This window comes from Bombyx mandarina, chromosome 16 (assembly GCF_030267445.1).
Source record: "Bombyx mandarina strain Sakado chromosome 16, ASM3026744v2".
In the NCBI taxonomy this organism is placed as follows: domain Eukaryota; kingdom Metazoa; phylum Arthropoda; class Insecta; order Lepidoptera; family Bombycidae; genus Bombyx; species Bombyx mandarina.
Genome location: NC_143222.1, coordinates 13,765,906 through 13,784,252, shown reverse-complemented (window position 1 = coordinate 13,784,252; position 18,347 = coordinate 13,765,906). Strand labels below are relative to the sequence as shown.

Below are 18,347 nucleotides of genomic sequence, written 5' to 3'. Positions count from 1 at the left end.
ACGTTGAATCGTCGCGGCGACCGGCCTAGCGACGATCTTGAAGAACGAACATTTTTCGATCCTTTGCTTTTGCGATATGTTTTCGTTTTAAATGTGTTCTCACGTTTGATGTAAATAATCTCGTGCCTTTTATTTGTATTTTGTTAGGCAGATATTTTTTGCAAATAGCTACTATTTTATCAGTTCCTTATGCATCATGAAGTAATTACGATCTACGATGTAATTGAATACTATATAATTAGGTTGTAATTTAGTTATGTTGTAATTAAATACCAACGTTGTATTCAATTCTTTGCACATCCAAAGTAACTTTAATTATAATGTAATTGAATAATATATGATCAGATTATATTGTAATTAAAATATTTTGTAGTTTAAATAGTAATTAGAATACAAAAGTAAATAGTTGCGCCCATCACTGGACTTCGGTGCCATCTGCTCTAGCCGATGCAGAGCCTCGCGGAATCTGCCGTCAACTCGGGGACGCCACCACACTTGTGTATCTGCTGGTAGGACTTCTTGTGAGTCCGCACGGGTAGGTACCACCACCCCGCCTATTTCTGCCGTGAAGCAGTAATGCGGTTCGGATTGAAGCGTGGGGCAGCCGTTGTACTGTTACAAGTGAGACCTTAGAACTCATGTCTCAAGGTGGGTGGCGGCATTTAAGTTGTAGATGTCTATGGGCTCCAGTAACCACTTAACACCAGGTGGGCTGTAAGCTCGTCCACTCATCTAAGCAATAAATAAACCCTTCCTACTGTCTACTTTTACGGTTACTTAATTAATCAATGCGGTCTCTGACGCGTCGGCAGGCGCGGGTCGAGCCGTGGTACTATTTCTTTGTGTTGACGATAAGTTCATTAATCTGAATGTATTTTTTCAGTTTATTCAGTAAGGTTTGCTATCCAAATTTGATTTGTTTTAATAAATTATTTTTCTTAGGTGGTTTTTTTGATTATTTTCTTTATGGATCCACACCCGAATTGTCAAATCGCGGAATTTTATACTTTTATTTAATGAATTACTATTAGCTACTTATCTAAGGCATATGATTAAGTCTGTTGATTACACGTGCTGGTGGATGGCAACTCGAAGTTTGTAGGAATGTATTTTGTTAAAATTAAATTACATAGTACAATCGACTGTCTCTATTGTATGTAGTGTCAGTGTAGGCTGCCTACAGCTGGTGTATGAGCACTCGTGAACACCACATCCGTCACGAGAGCCGCGCGGTATACGCTGGCTTTTAGATAGGTACCTCAAGCACCGGTCACTGTTCTCGTCGAACCCGTCGCTTGCGACGAAGGGCTCGACGAGTAAATTAACCCACAGATACAGGCCATCGAGTTTCTCGCCGGATCTTCTCAGTGGGTCGCGTTTTTGATCCGGTGATAGATTCTACGAAGCACTGCTCTTATTAGGGCTAGTGATAGCTACGTCACCAGGTTAGAGCCCCGTGAGCTCACCTACTCGTTAAGCGAAACTGGTATAAGCCCTCGAGGTCACTAGAATAGGTAGGGAAAAAAACGGTTACAGAAACAGTCTTTAAGGAGGAATTGTTTGGAAGCTCGTTTATGCATCCTTCGTTGTTATTTCAAAATCACTTCAAAGATAAAATAACAGTCTAATTACTTTCCAATAATTTAATCATCGCCAATTTCATTATGTTCCGGTTCCAATTCGTCAAAATCTTTTATTTTAACATCTGCATCTTCGCCATATTGTATAATATTGTCTACAGTCAGCATTATATTTTCTATGCTCTCTTCATCTCGTATGTTCAATGGATAGAATCTAACTAAACTGAAATTTTCCACCACTTCTCCAATTGCTTCAGTCAGTTTGGCATACTTTTCGTGCCATTTCGAATGAGCGTTTCTCATATCTGATAACAATACGTGTGGATCGGGATCTAAGTAACTGAAATAATAAATAATAGTTAAGTACAAATTATGTAAAAAATAGAAAATATTGGTTCTGTAACTTTGAACGTTTGTGGGGTAAGTAAATAGAAACAAATAGTGTTCAACTGAACTTTATCCTTTTAAGATACTTTTCCTTTTAAATTTATTCTATACAATAAGTTTGAGATATATCTCAAATATACTCATGATACCTTGCTCAAAGTATTCTTAATGTCTTAAATGTGAACATGTCTGGTGCAATTATAATGATCAATGTGAATAGATTCATGTTCACATTCCACAGAGAGGTACTAATTTTCTACATATTATGTACATACATATTTGGGGCTTAAACGACGAAAGGAAAGATCTTCCACCGAGCGGGTAATATTGCTCGGTAGACCGACGGTCCGAATGTTGTTGTTCGGAACTTGTACATATGCGCTTTATCTTGAAAATGTAAGCGAGATTCAGGCATCTGTCAATTATCTTGCGTTGTATGATGGCTACCCGCCACACATATACGAAATATACTTGACACATGTTCACAACAGACTTACACCGTGAAGGTTCATAATTATTATAATCAAATTAACCTTATACATTTATAATTTGGTATGTATATTGTTAGTGTGATAAGCTCATGGAGGTAGGTGTCGGTATCATGACCAATGGGTTCCGGTTTGAAGAGTGGGACAGATGTCGTTCTTTATAGCTGTACACAACCCTCATACATCAAGTGTGTTGCAGCATAATTGTTGCCATGGCTTAGAGCTAGATTATCTTGATATCTTAGTTAGATAATTGTTTAGGATGTTTAGGATTTAGAAGTCTTGTAAGTTACTGGTAGAAATTGTGAGAAAGCTTACTTGTCTATTTGTTTTCTAGCAGTTTTACTGAGTAGATCCATTTTAGTGAGAACATTGACGTGTGGTAGTTCCAGATTCACCATTACACTTAATGCAGCCATTGTACCTTATGATAAAAAGTTTTATATAACTAGTCTGGCCATAAATACTGTTACATTCTTTTTTTCAACACTAAAACATTTCTTTTTTTCAAGTTTTTTTATGTATTTTGAATTTGGAACACGTTTATTATTTTTTAAACTCCTTTCGATTTTGCGCCATTTCACATATTTTTTCGCTCATTATAAAATTACCTTATGGAATGGGGTGTTACAGAAAATAGAATCTGTGATCGCCTTGCATAAAGTGGGTATGGAGCTGTTGGTCATATTCCAGACACTTTAAAAGCTTGCTATCAGCCGTATGTTCGTATACCGTACTATGAACAGATACAACAACACTTCGTCAGAAGGGGCGGAAAGATCGGGGCGGCCGTGTGCTGTTGGAACTACAAAGGCTGTTGATGCTGTTAAAGCCAGAATTCGTCGAAACCCCACTAGAACGCAAAAAATCTTATCGCGAGAAATGAATATTCCCGCTAGGACTCTGTTGCGTATTATAAAACAAGACCTGAAGCTCGGTGCATATCGTCGATATACAAGACATGCCCTTAATCAATCTTTACAATTAAAGAGAGTGGATCGATGAAAACACCTTCTGTCACAATACGCAGGTGAAAGGCATATTCACTTTACCAATGAAAAAAAAAACACAATTTAAGAACACTACAGTAATGATAAAATGATAAAGTGTACGCTCACAGGGTACAATGTCGTCATTATCCTGCATCAGTAATGGTTTGGTAGGGCGTGTCTTATCAAGGAGTCTTATTAAGTGTGCATAAATATGTACTTATGATCTATTTATGTTTGACAGGTTTACTTGCTGTTGATAATGCTTATGTTTTAATAAATAACCCAGTTATAGGTGGACTGCGAAATTGTCTATGAACAATAGTAAGATGTCTCACTCCTCAAAAACGATCTTGGCCTCTGATGAGACACACATTTCCACTGTCAAAGCATTAACTTCCATATTTTCCAGTTCATTAAATTAAGACAATCTCAAAACTTTCATGATCCCTGCTATATTATGCTCATTCCGCAGGCGGGTACCAATTTTTCCGCAGGCGGGTACCAATTTTTCCGCAGGCGGGTACCAATTTTTCGCAGGCGGGTACCAATTTTTCCGCAGGCGGGTACCAATTTTTCCGCAGGCGGGTACCAATTTTTCCGCAGGCGGGTACCAATTTTTCCAATGAAATACGTACTCAACAAATGTTCACGATTGACTTCCACGGTGAAGGAATAAGATCGTGTAATAAAAATGAAACCCGCAAAATTATAATTTGCGTAATTACTGGTGGTAGGACCTCTTGTGAGTCCGCACGGATAGGTACCACCACTCTGCCTATTTCTGCCGTGAAGCAGTAATGCGTTTCGGTTTGAAGGGTGGGGCAGCCGTCGTAACTATACTTGAGACCTTAGAACTTGTATCTCAAGGTGGGTGGCGCATTTACGTTGTGGATGTCTATGGGCTCCAGTAACCACTTAACACCAGGTGGGCTGTGAGCTCGTCCACCCATGTAAGCAATAAAAAAAAAAAAAAAAAAATTCCACACAAATTAGCAATAAAATTTATCTAACCTGATAAAAACTTTGCACCATCAATCATGAACTGCGAGTCCACTAAAAACACTACACATATCCTAAAGTTCCAATTCTGAAGCAAATCAACCAATCTTCTCATAACCGGCAGATGGGTGTACAACTCAATCTGTCCTGGACAGTCAAATAAAATGTAATCATCATCAACATCTCCAAGTTGCTCCTCTAACCAGTCAGAATTCTCTAAGAGGGTCCTGAAATTGTAAATATTGTTTCAGGTTATGGCCAATTTATATCAGCCTACAATTTTTGTACATTTTTTTCTGTGGCAAAGTAACTGTGAGCACTTATTATTATTAACTGGTAGTAGGACCTCTAGTGAGTCCGCATGGGTAGGTAGGTAGGTACCACCCCCTGCCTATTTCTGCCGCAAAGCAGTAATGCATTTCGGTTTGAAAGGTGGGGAAGCCATTGTAATGATACTTAAGACCTTAGAACTTATATCTCCAGGTTGGTGGTGCATTTATGTTGTAGATTTCTATGGGCTCCAGTAACCACTTAACACCAGGTGGGCTGTGAGCTCAACCATCCATCTAAGCAATAAAAAAATTATCACAAATACATTTATTGTGGCAACTATAAATTACCATCTCATTGCCCTCTTAACATAAATTAAGGCCTATGTAATTACCTATTAAAATAAGTGAAACTTTACTTAAAAGTCATCATACATACTGAAGGGTAGGTCACCAGTGCTCATAATGCCAAAGGCTTAACAGTATTTACTTTGTGGTGATTGTGGGTTTCAGTGAATTACAATAACAATACAAAATACTCACTCAATACAAAACACTAGACCACCATTTGGTCCAAATTGCAATTCCTCATCTTCCATAGCATCATCAAGGTGTATTAGTTCTCTGATGTCTACGAGTGGCTCATAGTCAAAGTGTTCAGCTGCTGGGTCCAAGTTTACTACATCTACAATGCGTTTGGAGTCCATTGCATGTTTCACTATTGTAGAGCAGTATGTTGACTGACAAAAAAGGGTAATTTTATTAAATTTTATATATTAGGATTTTACCATATAAATATTAATGATTTGATTATGGAACATGCATTACATTTTTGTATTTTCTATCAAAAGATGATTAAAGATGTTTAACGTACTTAAGTTTCTTCGTTTTTTAGTAAATAAAAAAAAATGTTTTTCATAGAAAAAATGCATACATAAAGGTGCTAAAATATTATACCTTTCCACTTCCGGCTGGTCCCACTATTAACTGAGCGTAACGCATTGTTTTTTTGTTTAGATCTAAAACATGAGTTGTTAACAAGGTTTATATTTTTTGTTAGAACGAATAGGTTATCTTTGCATAGCTGCCTGTTTTCTTATCGCCTCTGTATCTTTTTTGAATTTTGAACTTCAAGACGTGTTCTGTAAATTGTATTATTGTTATAGTCAAATATATAAAATCCTAGTGCATGTACAGCCCTTATTTTCCAGCTAATAACTTTTCAAATCGTTTTTTTAATACAACAGCTCGCAATGGTGAGATTTTGACACTGACAATAGTGACAATTGACATTTAAAACGTAAGTATACCGGTAAAATGGGGTGATTAGGGACAAATTCCAACTTGATGAACAATTTTATGGTAGTTGTTGATGTTTAAAATGCTATATCGGGACCAAAATGATTGAGTCTTGAGGGTATCTTTGTTATCCAATTTAAAGCTATGCAATTAGCATTCCAGTTTAAGCAAAAATAGGTGCTATCCCTATTTATCCAGAAATTGCGGTTTGGGGACGAAATTAGCGTTAATAGAGAAATTTGCTAGGGCTGGCACTCCTTGGTTTTAATTAATTAATTAATTTATTTAGTTGCACCAACAAAGTGATCATCAATAAAAAACATTGAAAAACTGATAAAAGTACATGGCAGATGTCACCTCAATCATAGGTGCAATTGACAGTTTAGTTACTTATGATTAATTTATATTTACTTGGAAAATTATCCGCGACAGATTTTTCCTGTAAGTTGTGAACAATTAGAAAAAACATCTATTTCATCACTTAAAGTTAGTTCAGCGCAATCGGACAACTCCGATTGAACATTAACGGAGACCGCACTACCGTGATACCGTGGACATTATTGTAGTCCCAAACGATTCTGTTTAAGGGAGGGTAAGCACCTAAATGCGAACGAGCGGACTTTCTTATAAGCGGTTTATATTTCTTCGTTCTTAGTAAGTACTTAATGTGGTAATTATGTTAAATAATGAAACATAGTTCTTCGGATGTACATACTGACTTTTTTAATTCTTTACATAAAATTATACGACTAACTAATTGTTGCTAGGCAACAACTATTCTTCTTAATAAACTTATGATGGTTACATATAGTAAGAAGGCCAGTTCTAGTATAATATAATAATTTAATATAATTTCAAATTAAATAATTTTCTTAATAAAGTGAGTCGTCTTATCAGTCCGCCATCAGCGTAGGCCTTTTCTAACGCATCCCATGTTTGTTTTGCCGTTACGGCACCGGTAACAATTGGGAAAATGTTTTCTTCCAAGAGTAGACATATTTTTGCTCTTGCTTTACTATCTCTCTTTTTTAATTCAGGAGTATCAAGTGTGTCTGTACTTACACAGTCCCATAGATCACAATCTGTGAGGAACATCTGCGTCGCGAATGCCCATGTTCCATAATTGGATTGTCCACGCAATTTTTATATTGTGGACTGCATGGTCACCAGTATGTATATAATCCAAAAATTTATTTATATATTTATATAACGGTACCTGGGCCCATAACCTGTGGTAATTATGTTAAATAATGAAACATAGTTCTTCGGATGTACATACTGACTTTTTTAATTCTTTACATAAAATTATACGACTAACTAATTGTTGCTAGGCAACAACTATTCTTCTTAATAAACTTATGATGGTTACATATAGTAAGAAGGCCAGTTCTAACACTTAAGGGCTGATATTTTTATCTGAGTTAAGAGCTTAGGTGTGTCCGTTATTCCATGGATTAATCAAGTGGATACCCCCACTTTGAACAAATATTAAAATATTTTATTATGTATTACTTAGACATTTTTGTCCACCATGAGATTTCATTGTTCTTGTCACATGTCTGTGCAAAACCAACTTATGTTAAATTACTTAGCTATTTCAACTAGACTTATTCCTAATTTCATAGTCTTCTATTCTGTACCTACTATTTTTTATATTAAGGGATCATATCTCATATAAGGATTTGCACTCTTTGATACGTACACGCGAGGCATATCTAAAAATAGAAAACAACGCGTAACTGATAATATAAATATTTGCCAAACAATAAAATAACACTGCATTGATAATTTTGAATAAAAGTTGTAGACATCATGAATAAACCAGATTCTTACCAACAAATTTAAAAAATATTGTTATAACTACATAGATAACCCTACAAACGTGTACCTATTTATACTTTTTTTTTTCCTGCCTAAGCTGGTAGCCTGGAGCGGCTATTCCAGCGTAACCGTGACTAGTAGGTGAGCTCACGGGGCTCAAACCTGACGACGATGCTAACACGAACCCTAGCAAGAGTCGTGCTTCGCAGAATCTACCACCGGATCGGAAACGCGACCGACTGAGAAGATCCGCCGAGAAACTCAGTGGGCTGTGTCTGAGAGGACTTTATACTTAGGTCGTTTCCATTTCATTTATTCTCATCCCAATTGACCCCTTTTTCGTTGTTATTTGTACCTGAGACGTCCCCGATATCCCCAAAAACAACAGATTTTTACATGTATTTTTATTTTATCAAATACTTTAAAACCAATAACAACTGAGACTTACCTTTAATATATATGATGGTTCAAACACTAAATTGCGTTTATAAATCACAGTCGTCTTATATTATTATAAAATAAATAAAAGAGAGCAAAGTTTCTAGCACTAAAATAATTACCACCACAAGAAGTTAATTTGAAACGCGATTTTTTATAAGTTAGCAGCTATTATCATGCATATTCAGAGTTGTTTTGTGAACTTTCAACATTCTATTACACTACAAAAAGTGGAAGATTTTGCAACGATTAAAAAAAAACTAGTATTGCGCGTCGAAAGATTTTCCTGGTTTTTTCCCCAATCACCTCGCCATCTCTAATCGCCCCATTTTACAGTACCTACGAGAAAGGATCGAAATTATTTGCGATGATTAGGTTGGTTATCGATGAGTTAGTAATAGGGAGGGTAGAGGTAAGAGTCTTTTATGCTATTAAGTTGAAAAAGTTTGAAAGTTTCAAGAGTTCAAAAAAATCCACCAAAATAACGCTAGCGTAGCAATTACCTAATTAATATGATATCATAAATAGTGTATCCAGTTGGAGCAGCGCCCTTAGCGACAAATGCAAGCAAAAGTTCCAATTCGGTACAAATTTGAGTTAACTTTAACGCTATCAAGAACGTTAAAAAGCTCGCTATAAGCACACAACTATGTTCCGATTTGCACTGAAGGTGTGACGTCAATTTAGTATATCGCGAAGCCGTTCCTTTATTGTTAGCTGTATTGGTCATTGTTTAAAACGGAAGGCAGCACAGTATAATGTTATCGACAATTTTTTGGGCGGTTTTCAGTTAAAAAAAGTTTAAAATTTAGTTATATTTCAAAATAGAATATTCAAGCTATTGTCGGTTGAATTAATAGCATAATAAAAGTGAGTGCATATGTAGGTATACTTTTTAGTAAAAGAAAATATATTGTTTTTCAAGCAATTTAATGCGAAATATTAATTTAATAAAAGTATTATTGGAATGAGGTTTCTCCTCCTTGCGTCGATAATCCTCAGTGCTGAGGGTCGTGGCCTCCTCTAATAACTTTCTCCTGCATTATCTTGCACCACTCCTGCCTGTCCTCGGCTGTGTGGATAGTAACGTGGACTGAGGTATTGAGAGTGGAGCATATTTGGTCCGACCAGCGCACGGAATGAGGTTAAGTTCAGTAAAAATGATCACGCGATTAAAGCATCGAGAGCACCTTACTTCGAAAACACTAATGTTCACTGTAGAAAAATGCTGACAGTACACTTCACTCTGTTTAAAAATGGCTATAATCACAAGGAAAGAGAAGTTGAGGAAGATTGCCAACCAGGTGGATGGACATTGTCAAGGAGGCCACAAACACCAGCGTCCTGGGCCCCATTAAGCAGGCCGAATGCAGGTAACATTGGAGGAAGCTAGTGCAAAAACTAGACCAAGGTGGTCGCGACCCTCAGTAATGAGGAAGCGACGAAGAAGAAGAATATTCATAGCATTTCTACTTCCTACACTAGCGCTATGTCGGTAAGTCTTCTTACTATAACTTACTGTTTACAGGCTGTGAACACTTTTTCAACTTGTCCCCTATACAAGATGGCGCTCCTTAGTTCTATCCTCCATGCTTTTAACACAACATCTCTTATCTCACTCAGTCATGCTCCATATCTGTCATTCATCCGTACATTCTGTTCCTACAATACCTTTATATTGTAAGCTCTTTAAAACGACACTGAAAGGACTGTGCAGTTTATGGCGTTATAGAGAGTTGACCAGAGTTGTCGTTAAATGTAGAGAAGAAAAATCAGAATTATAATATAAAAATAAAAAGTTTATTTCTATTTAATCTGACCTTCTTAAAATATAACACCTAATGATCTCTCAACACTAGTCCGCAGCATCTGTTCACGACTTAACCTAACCTAATCTATCTTAAGAAGGAGGGAGCCTGGATATCAGTAATACAGGTCTTTGAACCTAGTACAGACTTCAGCTCTTTCAAAGGCTTACAAAATAAATTATAAGGTTAATTTATTTCCATTTGAATTTGTACTATACGTTTAAGAGATAAATAAATAAATTATTATTATTATTATTTAACTAAGAACACAAATTTAATAAATCAATTTAATTAAATTTTATAACAACACGATTAAAACAATAGGTATACGCGAAATTAATTAACTGTACAAATCTTTATAAATTTCACAGTACGGTAGGTAATATAATAGTATAACGTGCAAAATGCCCGCGTTATATGGGGTATACCCGTGTTATACGAGGGACTGAAATCGCGTAATATGAAAATCCGTTATAAGAGTACCGTGTTATAAGGATTACTTTATAATATATCACTGCATGGAAGATAAGTCAACTAAAGCCAAGTGATTTCGACGCTTCAAGCTTTTGGTGCTATCTTTGAAATTACACCAATTCCTACGGTGGCGCCACCCTAATTGGTCGAAGATTTTTTACATTGTCGTTTATTTATTGTACCTGAGTGAAATAAGTCTTAATAATAGGAATAAAACATTTTTGATTAGCAATTTCTTTATTTTAAATTTTAATAAGTTTAGAAATCGTTCGGAGAGAAGACAATGGTTTCAGCATCATTACTTTTAATATTATGATATGAACAATAATAATTACCGCTATTTTATAATAATACCTCTATTAGTTAATAATGTTGATAACGCGTTATAACTATCTTCTACCTGTATTTACAATAATGCTATCACTTGAAACGTTACAACACAATAACAATTAGAATAATGTGAAATAATTTGTATGTGTTTTGTGTCTCAAAGTTCGTTCCTTAGAATATTGATGATGTAACAAAATACTTGAAGATCAATTTTAACAATCCAAAGTCTTTCTTGTTTAATTTACTAAGTAAAATTATAAGTTAAATAATAGTTTCATTTTTCTTTACATCTTACAAAAAACTGTATCAGAATTGAATACGAAAAGAGTTTACGATTAAAATTCATTGGAAGACTTACAGGTTAATTTTCATTTACATGTTGTCTTGAAATGGTTAAAAATTACAGTACTATATATTTGAAGTGGTTTGAGACACACTACAAAAGATAACAATTTTAAATAATAAATTCAATAGAATTGTTGAAGCGATAAGCCGAGATAAAATAACATGTTATTTCCATATCACGTAGTATCTTAATTTTAAAATAGCTGGTATAACGTTATTGAAAACGGCTATTTCTCTTACTGTCAAACAGCCCTATTAATTTACTATTACATGCTATTCATAATGCTTACAATATTGTATAAATAACATCGATATGTATTGTTTTATTTTCTCCTAAAACTGTCTTTGTTAAAAAATGAGACGTTTGTCACGAATACATTCGAAAAAACATTTCGTCACTTTTTTCCTTTTTAATAAGATGCCTAACAAATTTCATTGTTTTTGGATACACATTTAAGTAGGTCTGAAGTCATTTTCAGGAAATTAACGGTTAACGGTTCTAGGTAACTAATTAACTATATTATGTATGTATTCGATTATCTATAAGTTGTACATTTATTTAATTATTTACACTATAAACTGCAATTATTTACATCGTTGCAAGGATTGTGGTTCCCTCAAAATGTACATTTCACCTTATTCCTACCATTTAACAAAAGGACAATAGAGGAAAGAAAAAACTGAAATAATATTAAAAGCAAGTTTTATTGCTAAAATAAAATACAAGCATAGCCGGAGCGAGGTGCGCGTCGGTCGCGTGGCCGGCGCGGCGCCTCGCTCGGCTCCGCGTTTTGTACGTTTTCTTATCTATCATTTAAAAGGAAGCCATTTTGAAATTTATAAAAATTAAATAGGTAGATAGTCTTCAAAAACAAAAAGTAAAAAAGTAGAAAATCACAAGTTTGAGCGATCTCGCACGTCAATAGAAAACATGTATGTAATAGATACAATAATATAGACTATAAAACTTTATAATTTAAAAGTAAAAATCTTAAAACCCAATTAATTCATAATATTTTATAACCTCTCCGGGTTCTCTATTAACATAATAATACTTTTCAACTGGGGTTCAGTAGACGATATCTTAAATTTACATCTGATTGCACTTCAAGTTTCAACTAACAATAAAGGAAACTATAACTAAACGGTCTCAGGGAGCTGGTCCTCGCCCCGGCCGCACACTGTCCGCCCGCCCACAGGCCGCCCGCACACCGGCCGCGCCGCAGTTTTGGTATTCAGTGTATTTACAACGAGCAGCGGCTCGACGCGGGCCGCCCGAGGACAACTAACTACGTTAACAAATATTAAAGCAAATGCATCGTTTGTATCTCGAGTTCCGACAGAACGTTACGCGGCTATCTACAGTCTTTGGCCTCACACTCGAACTAACCTACCCCGAGCGGCGCTCAGTACTCCCACCGGTCGTCCTCGGCCTCCGACTTGATCTTGTCGTCGTGCAGCAGGCGCGGCGGCGAGGGCGCGGGGTGCGGGGGGGCGGCCACCAGCGAGGGAGGGGGTGCGAGCGAAGGGGGCGCGGGGGAGGGCTCCACGCGCACCGTCTCCTCGGAGTCGCGCCGGAAGTCGTCGCCGCGCATGACGCAGACGCCGTTGATGATGACTTCATCGGGGTTGCGCGGTTTCTCGTCCTGCCAGTCCGGGTTGACCCACTGCGGCGCCGCAGGCTTCCGTCTGCTGGATCGACCCTGGGGCGTCGAGGAAGCTTTCGGTTCAGTCTTAGATTCGTCGTCTAGCGAGTCCTCGGAGCCGAGGTTGCTCTCGACGTCGTCGTCTTCGAAGTCGTCTCCATCAGGTTCGCGTTTCAACGGCATCGTGAGGTCCAGTCCACCGGCTGTGTCTTTCCCTTCTTCGGGAGCGACGAGCCCGCGTCCAATCAGCGCGGCGAGGTTCGAGTTCGCTGCAAAGTACGGAGGATAGGGGAGCGGAACTCCGGCAAGGCCCATCCTCTCCTTCTGTAGTTCCAGCAGTCTCTGATTTAGAAGTAGCCTGAACTGAACGGGGTCGAAAGGCGCCGAGGACTGTTCTCGTGCCGGCGGCTCTGACGGCAGCCCGTGGGGCGCCTGCTGTTTGAGCCTCATACGATGATTGTGGAACCAGTTCGTAATGGTACGGGTGGATAGCCCTAACTCGGCAGCCAGGAATTCTATTGTGGGCATATTGGGATACGGATCAAGGGCAAAAGCTAATCTCAGCGCTTCTTTCTGCTCTTCTGAGAACAAGACTCTTTGTTTCTTAGCACAGGGAGCTCCAGAGTTGGGTCCGGGCGAACTGGAGTGGTAGAACTCAGAGGTGTCGTTGGAGGAGGTGTCGGACGAGTTGTCCTGCCCGGGACCGCTCGACCGCCGCCGTTTGTTCGCTTCGCGTCGTTCGTTCTTGAGCGCCTGAAGGCGGTCGATGTTGTGAGCGTCGCTCAGCCAAAGCTGCATCCGAATGAAGGGCTCCCTACCTTTTATGCTTAACATGTGCCAAGGTTTAGGTTTTGATAATAATTCGCTGACCGATCCCTGCGAGAGGCCGAGAACTGCTTCCCCAAATATCTTTTGTCCGATATTATTCGCAAGCAAAGCTTCTTTTATTTTGGTCGTGATGGTCTGCGTGTCGAGATCTTGCGTGAGAGCGGCCATTTCGTATACGCTGGGTGTCATGTGTTGATGCAGGGTCCGCATCACTGGAGGCTGGTGATGTGGCTGTGGAGGAGGCGGAGGTTTTCTTTCCTTGTTGTTGTTATCGTGGTGCTGCGGCGGCAGAGTGACGGCGTGATGAGGAGGGAATCCAGGAGGAGTGAGCAGCAGCGGCGTGGGTTGTCCGAGATGTGCCAGGTGTCCCGGACCCAACAGCTGTTCTTGTTGCATTTTGCTCAGTAGAGACGTGGCGTCTGAGATCATTTTTTGCGTCGGCGGCATCGGTTTGTTCATGTTTGGCGGACAAGCTGAAAATATGAATGCATCGTTTAATCATTATGTATGTGCATATGTTCAATAAGGGATTTCATGATTTCCGATTTTTTTGGAATTCATTAATAATAATTTATATATCTGTTTTTTTTTTTTAAATTAACAAGATTAGTTGCAGAGACGGCGATGCCAATACTTACGAGGTGCTCCGCTGTAGTTTCCGGTTCTCATCAGTTTCTCGGGTGCAATCTTGTACTGTGACGCCACCAGCTTGTGAACAGCATTATCATCTTCTAAGAACATCTTCATCCTGATAAATGGCTCCCTTCCCTTTTGCGTAAGCATGTGCCAGGGCTTCGGTCTCGCTAACAAATCGCTGACCGATCCTTGAGAGAGACCAAGAACTGACTCCCCAAACAAACGTTGGCTTATGGAGTACTGGCTTAATGCTTCCTTGACCCGTCGGACTATCTCCTCCGTGTTCAAGTTGTTAAAGAGATCAAACTGTTGTTGGGTGATCGGTGGTAGTACAGCTTTCATGGATCTTTGTGGCGGCGGATGGTGCGGGGGGTTTGTTGGTTGCGATATTAAGCTATTAGTTATTGAAGCCATTCTCTGCAAGGGGCTTGCCGCTGCTGAGCTAGTAAAGTCCTCGTTGGGCGTGATCGCGGGTGGTAGAATAGCATTCCCTAGTGGGCTGGAAGCAGACGACCCCGTGGACTGCTGTCCGGGCTCTAGCTTAGGTCGGACCAATGAGAACGCACTACCTGCGTGGCGTATCGCCTCTTCGGCATCTAATGGCTTGTCCTTATCACTATCAGTCATTCCGTTCATTTTCATAGTTTTGTCTTTCGGAAGAGACAAATCTTGAATGGCTCCCGAGCCATTCATATGTTGGTTTTGAGCTTGCTGTATTGCCTGTTGCTGCAGGGCGAGCAGGTTCGGAAAGGGCGGCATTCCTGGCAAGTTGTGGAGATTGGGAATGTTGGTCCCCGGCTGGAGCTTAGCCAGCTCCCTGTGGTAGGCCTCGAGCGCCATGCGAATGTCCTCGGGCGGTCTCTCCATGTGAGGAGCCATACCGCTGCTGAAAAAAGGGGGAAGCATGCTATACGTCAGTTTTAGATTTGCTGTTCTCGTCTGAATTACTGTCGCTATTTCAATATAATGTGAATTGAGCCAATAAAGTGATTTTATTTTTAAATATCTAACGTTTATCACTCAGACATTATTAGTAGCTAAATTGACCGGCGTTAAATTGAAAGTTGAACTTACCCAGGGAAGCTATCTCTGCTGTGGCGCATGTCTTCAACCCGCCTGGTCATGATCTTAGCCAGTTCCTCATGGTAGATGCGCACGACTTTATCCGGAGGAATATCATCGTTTTCGTACTTCTTAAGTCTTCTGTTTTGACTCGAATCCTGAAAATTTTATTTTAAATTTTTAATACCTTTGTTTGGTTTCAACTCGAGTTCGCGCTCTACCTGGTAATAAGTGAAACCTATAGACTTATACATCATAATGTGAATGCCACTGTTAATATTGAATCATAAATTTGAAGTCTGAATTGTTCTGCGTGATGGGTTTACCAGACATATTCTTTTGAAAATTTGAGATCATCTAGGCTGGGTAGGCTGGCCCTCAAGGACTTAGAAGTCTATCTTTCCTATTTTACTCCAAACGCATTTGGCTAGTGAACATGAACTTTTATATTTATAAATCGAAGACTATTTTGGTTTAAAAAAATACCTTATTTGAAAACGGTGAGAGGCACTGGGTCCTTGGTGAGCTGGAATCCTCATTACTCCTAGAGTCATCATTATTGTGGTGTCCTGTTGGGGTTTTCATAAGGTGTGAAGCTTCGCTGAGCATGTGAGCAAGACGGTCGTCGCCTTCTCCTTCTGATCTACCGAAGCCGGGACCCGGAGTGCCATCTTTCGTCCCTACTGTAAAGAGAGAGAAAAAACTGTTAATTTGGTTCTGGAATGTATGGAAAAGCTCTTGAGAGAAGAGTTTAGTCAAAGTTTGAGATGGTATAAAAGAAGTCAAGTGAAAGGAAGTAAATAATTAAAGCCAAATGCGATCAAAATTAGTACGGAAATGTTGAACTCATAGTACTGTCCTTCTTGCATCTAACGTTTCAACAAGTCACGCTCCCGTCAGCAATGAACGTTTTAATTAGAACCGCACATCATCGCATTCTATTACGATCTAGTAATAACTATACTTAATACTCGTGTACCGCGACACACAAATTTAATTGTCGCTAAAGTCCCTCGCAGAGCCGAGCGAGTTTACATATGCCAACTGACATATTAACGAGTTATTTTAGGCACAATTGATATTAAGAGAGTCGTTTAATTGTGCAGCGAAGGATAATAGCTGAATGGGCCGCTATCGTCGGCTCGGATGCTAATCCAAAACCGGCGCCCGCGCAACCATAAACAAAACGAGTTACGCGCCAAAACCGACCGCCATATTGTCGCCATTTATTCTGTCAACATATTGTCTTCGAGACTCACAATGGAACTATTTAGATCTTGATATACGTTGAATTTGTTTTAATTAAGACGCAAATAATTAGTTTGAGAGCGTTTGTAGCGACCATTATAGGATCGTTCTCGATGCATGACGGGGCTGAGTGGTCGCGATCTTGTGTGAGGTTAATCGGAATTAATGTTGTGGTTCAAAGAGACCCTTGTATTTTTCTTATTTGTTGATGATTTTATGTGCAATGTTAATTTTATAAGGGTCCTAATTAAGTAGTCGCTATAAACAAGTAGGTATGTAAGTAATACGCATAGCATAAAAATACTCTGTTATAGGTAATAAAAATGTCGTCAGTCTTAGCAATAATTCCTGAAATCGTCTGAAAAAACCGCTCTCATTGTTATTTGAGTTCAGCTGTTCTAAATTCAGTTTTTATTTTACTTGTGGTATTTTAATGATCGCAAATAAAGATCGTCTCTCCAGTGTAATCCATTAATTTAAGGATTACAAAGGACTTGCTGGCAATGCTAAGTATAAGTACCTGTTTATGTTTTATTTGGAAACCGACAATTTGGTAGCAACTTTGTGAACGCAATACCATGGTGCCATGCAGAGAGATTTAATTATTATTACGGTTCAATTGTAATTCTTATAACATTAAGTTGATGAATTGATAGCTAGGTATACAGGTTTGTGGCAGTAGGAAATGAATACGTCTCACATTATGTACTCACTGATTAGTACTATTGACGTGTGACACTCGACAGGAGTGAACTTCTTTGACGCCAAGAGATAGACAAAAAGCAAGACCGAGAGACAGTAATGAAATCGTTGATCGTTTAGAGAGTACAGATCGTCGCATCGCCGTCACTACACACAAAAATTCACTAAAACCAATTTAGGGCCTTTTTTTATTATTCAAGAAAATAATAAATAAAAATAACTACAGAAAAGGTGTGTTTAATTTCTGCATAGTTCTAGAACATTTTCCACAACGTTAAGGAGATATGAAGATTATTTTTATTGTTTCGAAATAACGACAAATATTTGATGTAATCATCACGACCGGACCACAGTACCTATGCGAGGTCAATAATAGTTCTTATAATTACATTCTAATAGCAGTTATCACACTCAACCATTGGATGAGTGGTTACTCCGTTCCAGGACTAGCCTTGGATCAGGCTGTTCGTTGACTTATAGTCAGTAATTGAAAATAAACTATATGAATGTGAAAAACAGCCTCATGATTGAAATCGTATGCAATATACGACTGGCCTAAATAACAATTAGTAATATACGTAATTAAACGAATTAATGTTTTAATTACAAACAATAAAACACATAATTCAGTGCTCCGTTATTGTTTTTCTTCAAACGCATTCAGGGAGAGTAATTTTATTGGCGTCTTAAAACATTCTTATTTTATTACGAATCAAAAATGAATTAATACGTTTCCCGAAGGAGTTCTGTGGTCGAGATACGACAAAACGTTTGTTGACAAAAATATATTCTGGCGCTCGTCCACGATCTCCATCTTACTGCCTTGTGTTATCGAAACAAATATTTAAATAATTATAAAACGCGTATTGAAGATTAAAAACTTTCGAAAACATATTGAATTTAATAAGACAATTACATATAAGCAGAGCAATCAATGCATATAAAAGAGGTCACATTTTTTCCTGCCTAATCGCTGGAAGCTTCCATTACGAAAG

The 18,347-nt window shown here is 38.4% G+C and overlaps 2 protein-coding genes across 6 annotated transcripts in view; both read right to left on the bottom strand.

Moving 5' to 3' along the window:
• Nucleotides 1-1,628: 1,628 nt before the first annotated feature.
• Nucleotides 1,629-5,994, bottom strand: LOC114245301 (GPN-loop GTPase 3). The gene is made up of 5 exons (XM_028177430.2): nucleotides 5,673-5,994; nucleotides 5,259-5,455; nucleotides 4,459-4,673; nucleotides 2,774-2,879; nucleotides 1,629-1,920 (listed from the first exon to the last, which is right to left on the bottom strand). The coding sequence occupies exons 1-5, from the start codon at nucleotides 5,715-5,717 to the stop codon at nucleotides 1,644-1,646; spliced, it is 840 nt and encodes a 279-aa protein (XP_028033231.1). The 5' UTR covers nucleotides 5,718-5,994; the 3' UTR covers nucleotides 1,629-1,643.
• Nucleotides 5,995-10,773: 4,779 nt separating this feature from the next.
• Nucleotides 10,774-18,347, bottom strand: part of cut (homeobox protein, cut) — a 182,117-nt gene continuing 174,543 nt past the window's right edge. For 3 of the 5 annotated variants that reach the window (XM_028171142.2, XM_028171146.2, XM_089733680.1), the window contains 4 exons: nucleotides 15,889-16,085; nucleotides 15,415-15,560; nucleotides 14,343-15,247; nucleotides 10,774-14,177 (listed from right to left, as the gene is read on the bottom strand). In XM_028171142.2, the coding sequence (XP_028026943.2) occupies nucleotides 12,637-14,177; nucleotides 14,343-15,247; nucleotides 15,415-15,560; nucleotides 15,889-16,085 (2,789 nt within the window). In that variant the 3' untranslated portion in view covers nucleotides 10,774-12,636. The remainder of the gene's footprint in view (nucleotides 14,178-14,342; nucleotides 15,248-15,414; nucleotides 15,561-15,888; nucleotides 16,086-18,347) is intronic. The other 2 variants (XM_028171143.2, XM_028171145.2) reach the window with 2 other exon arrangements.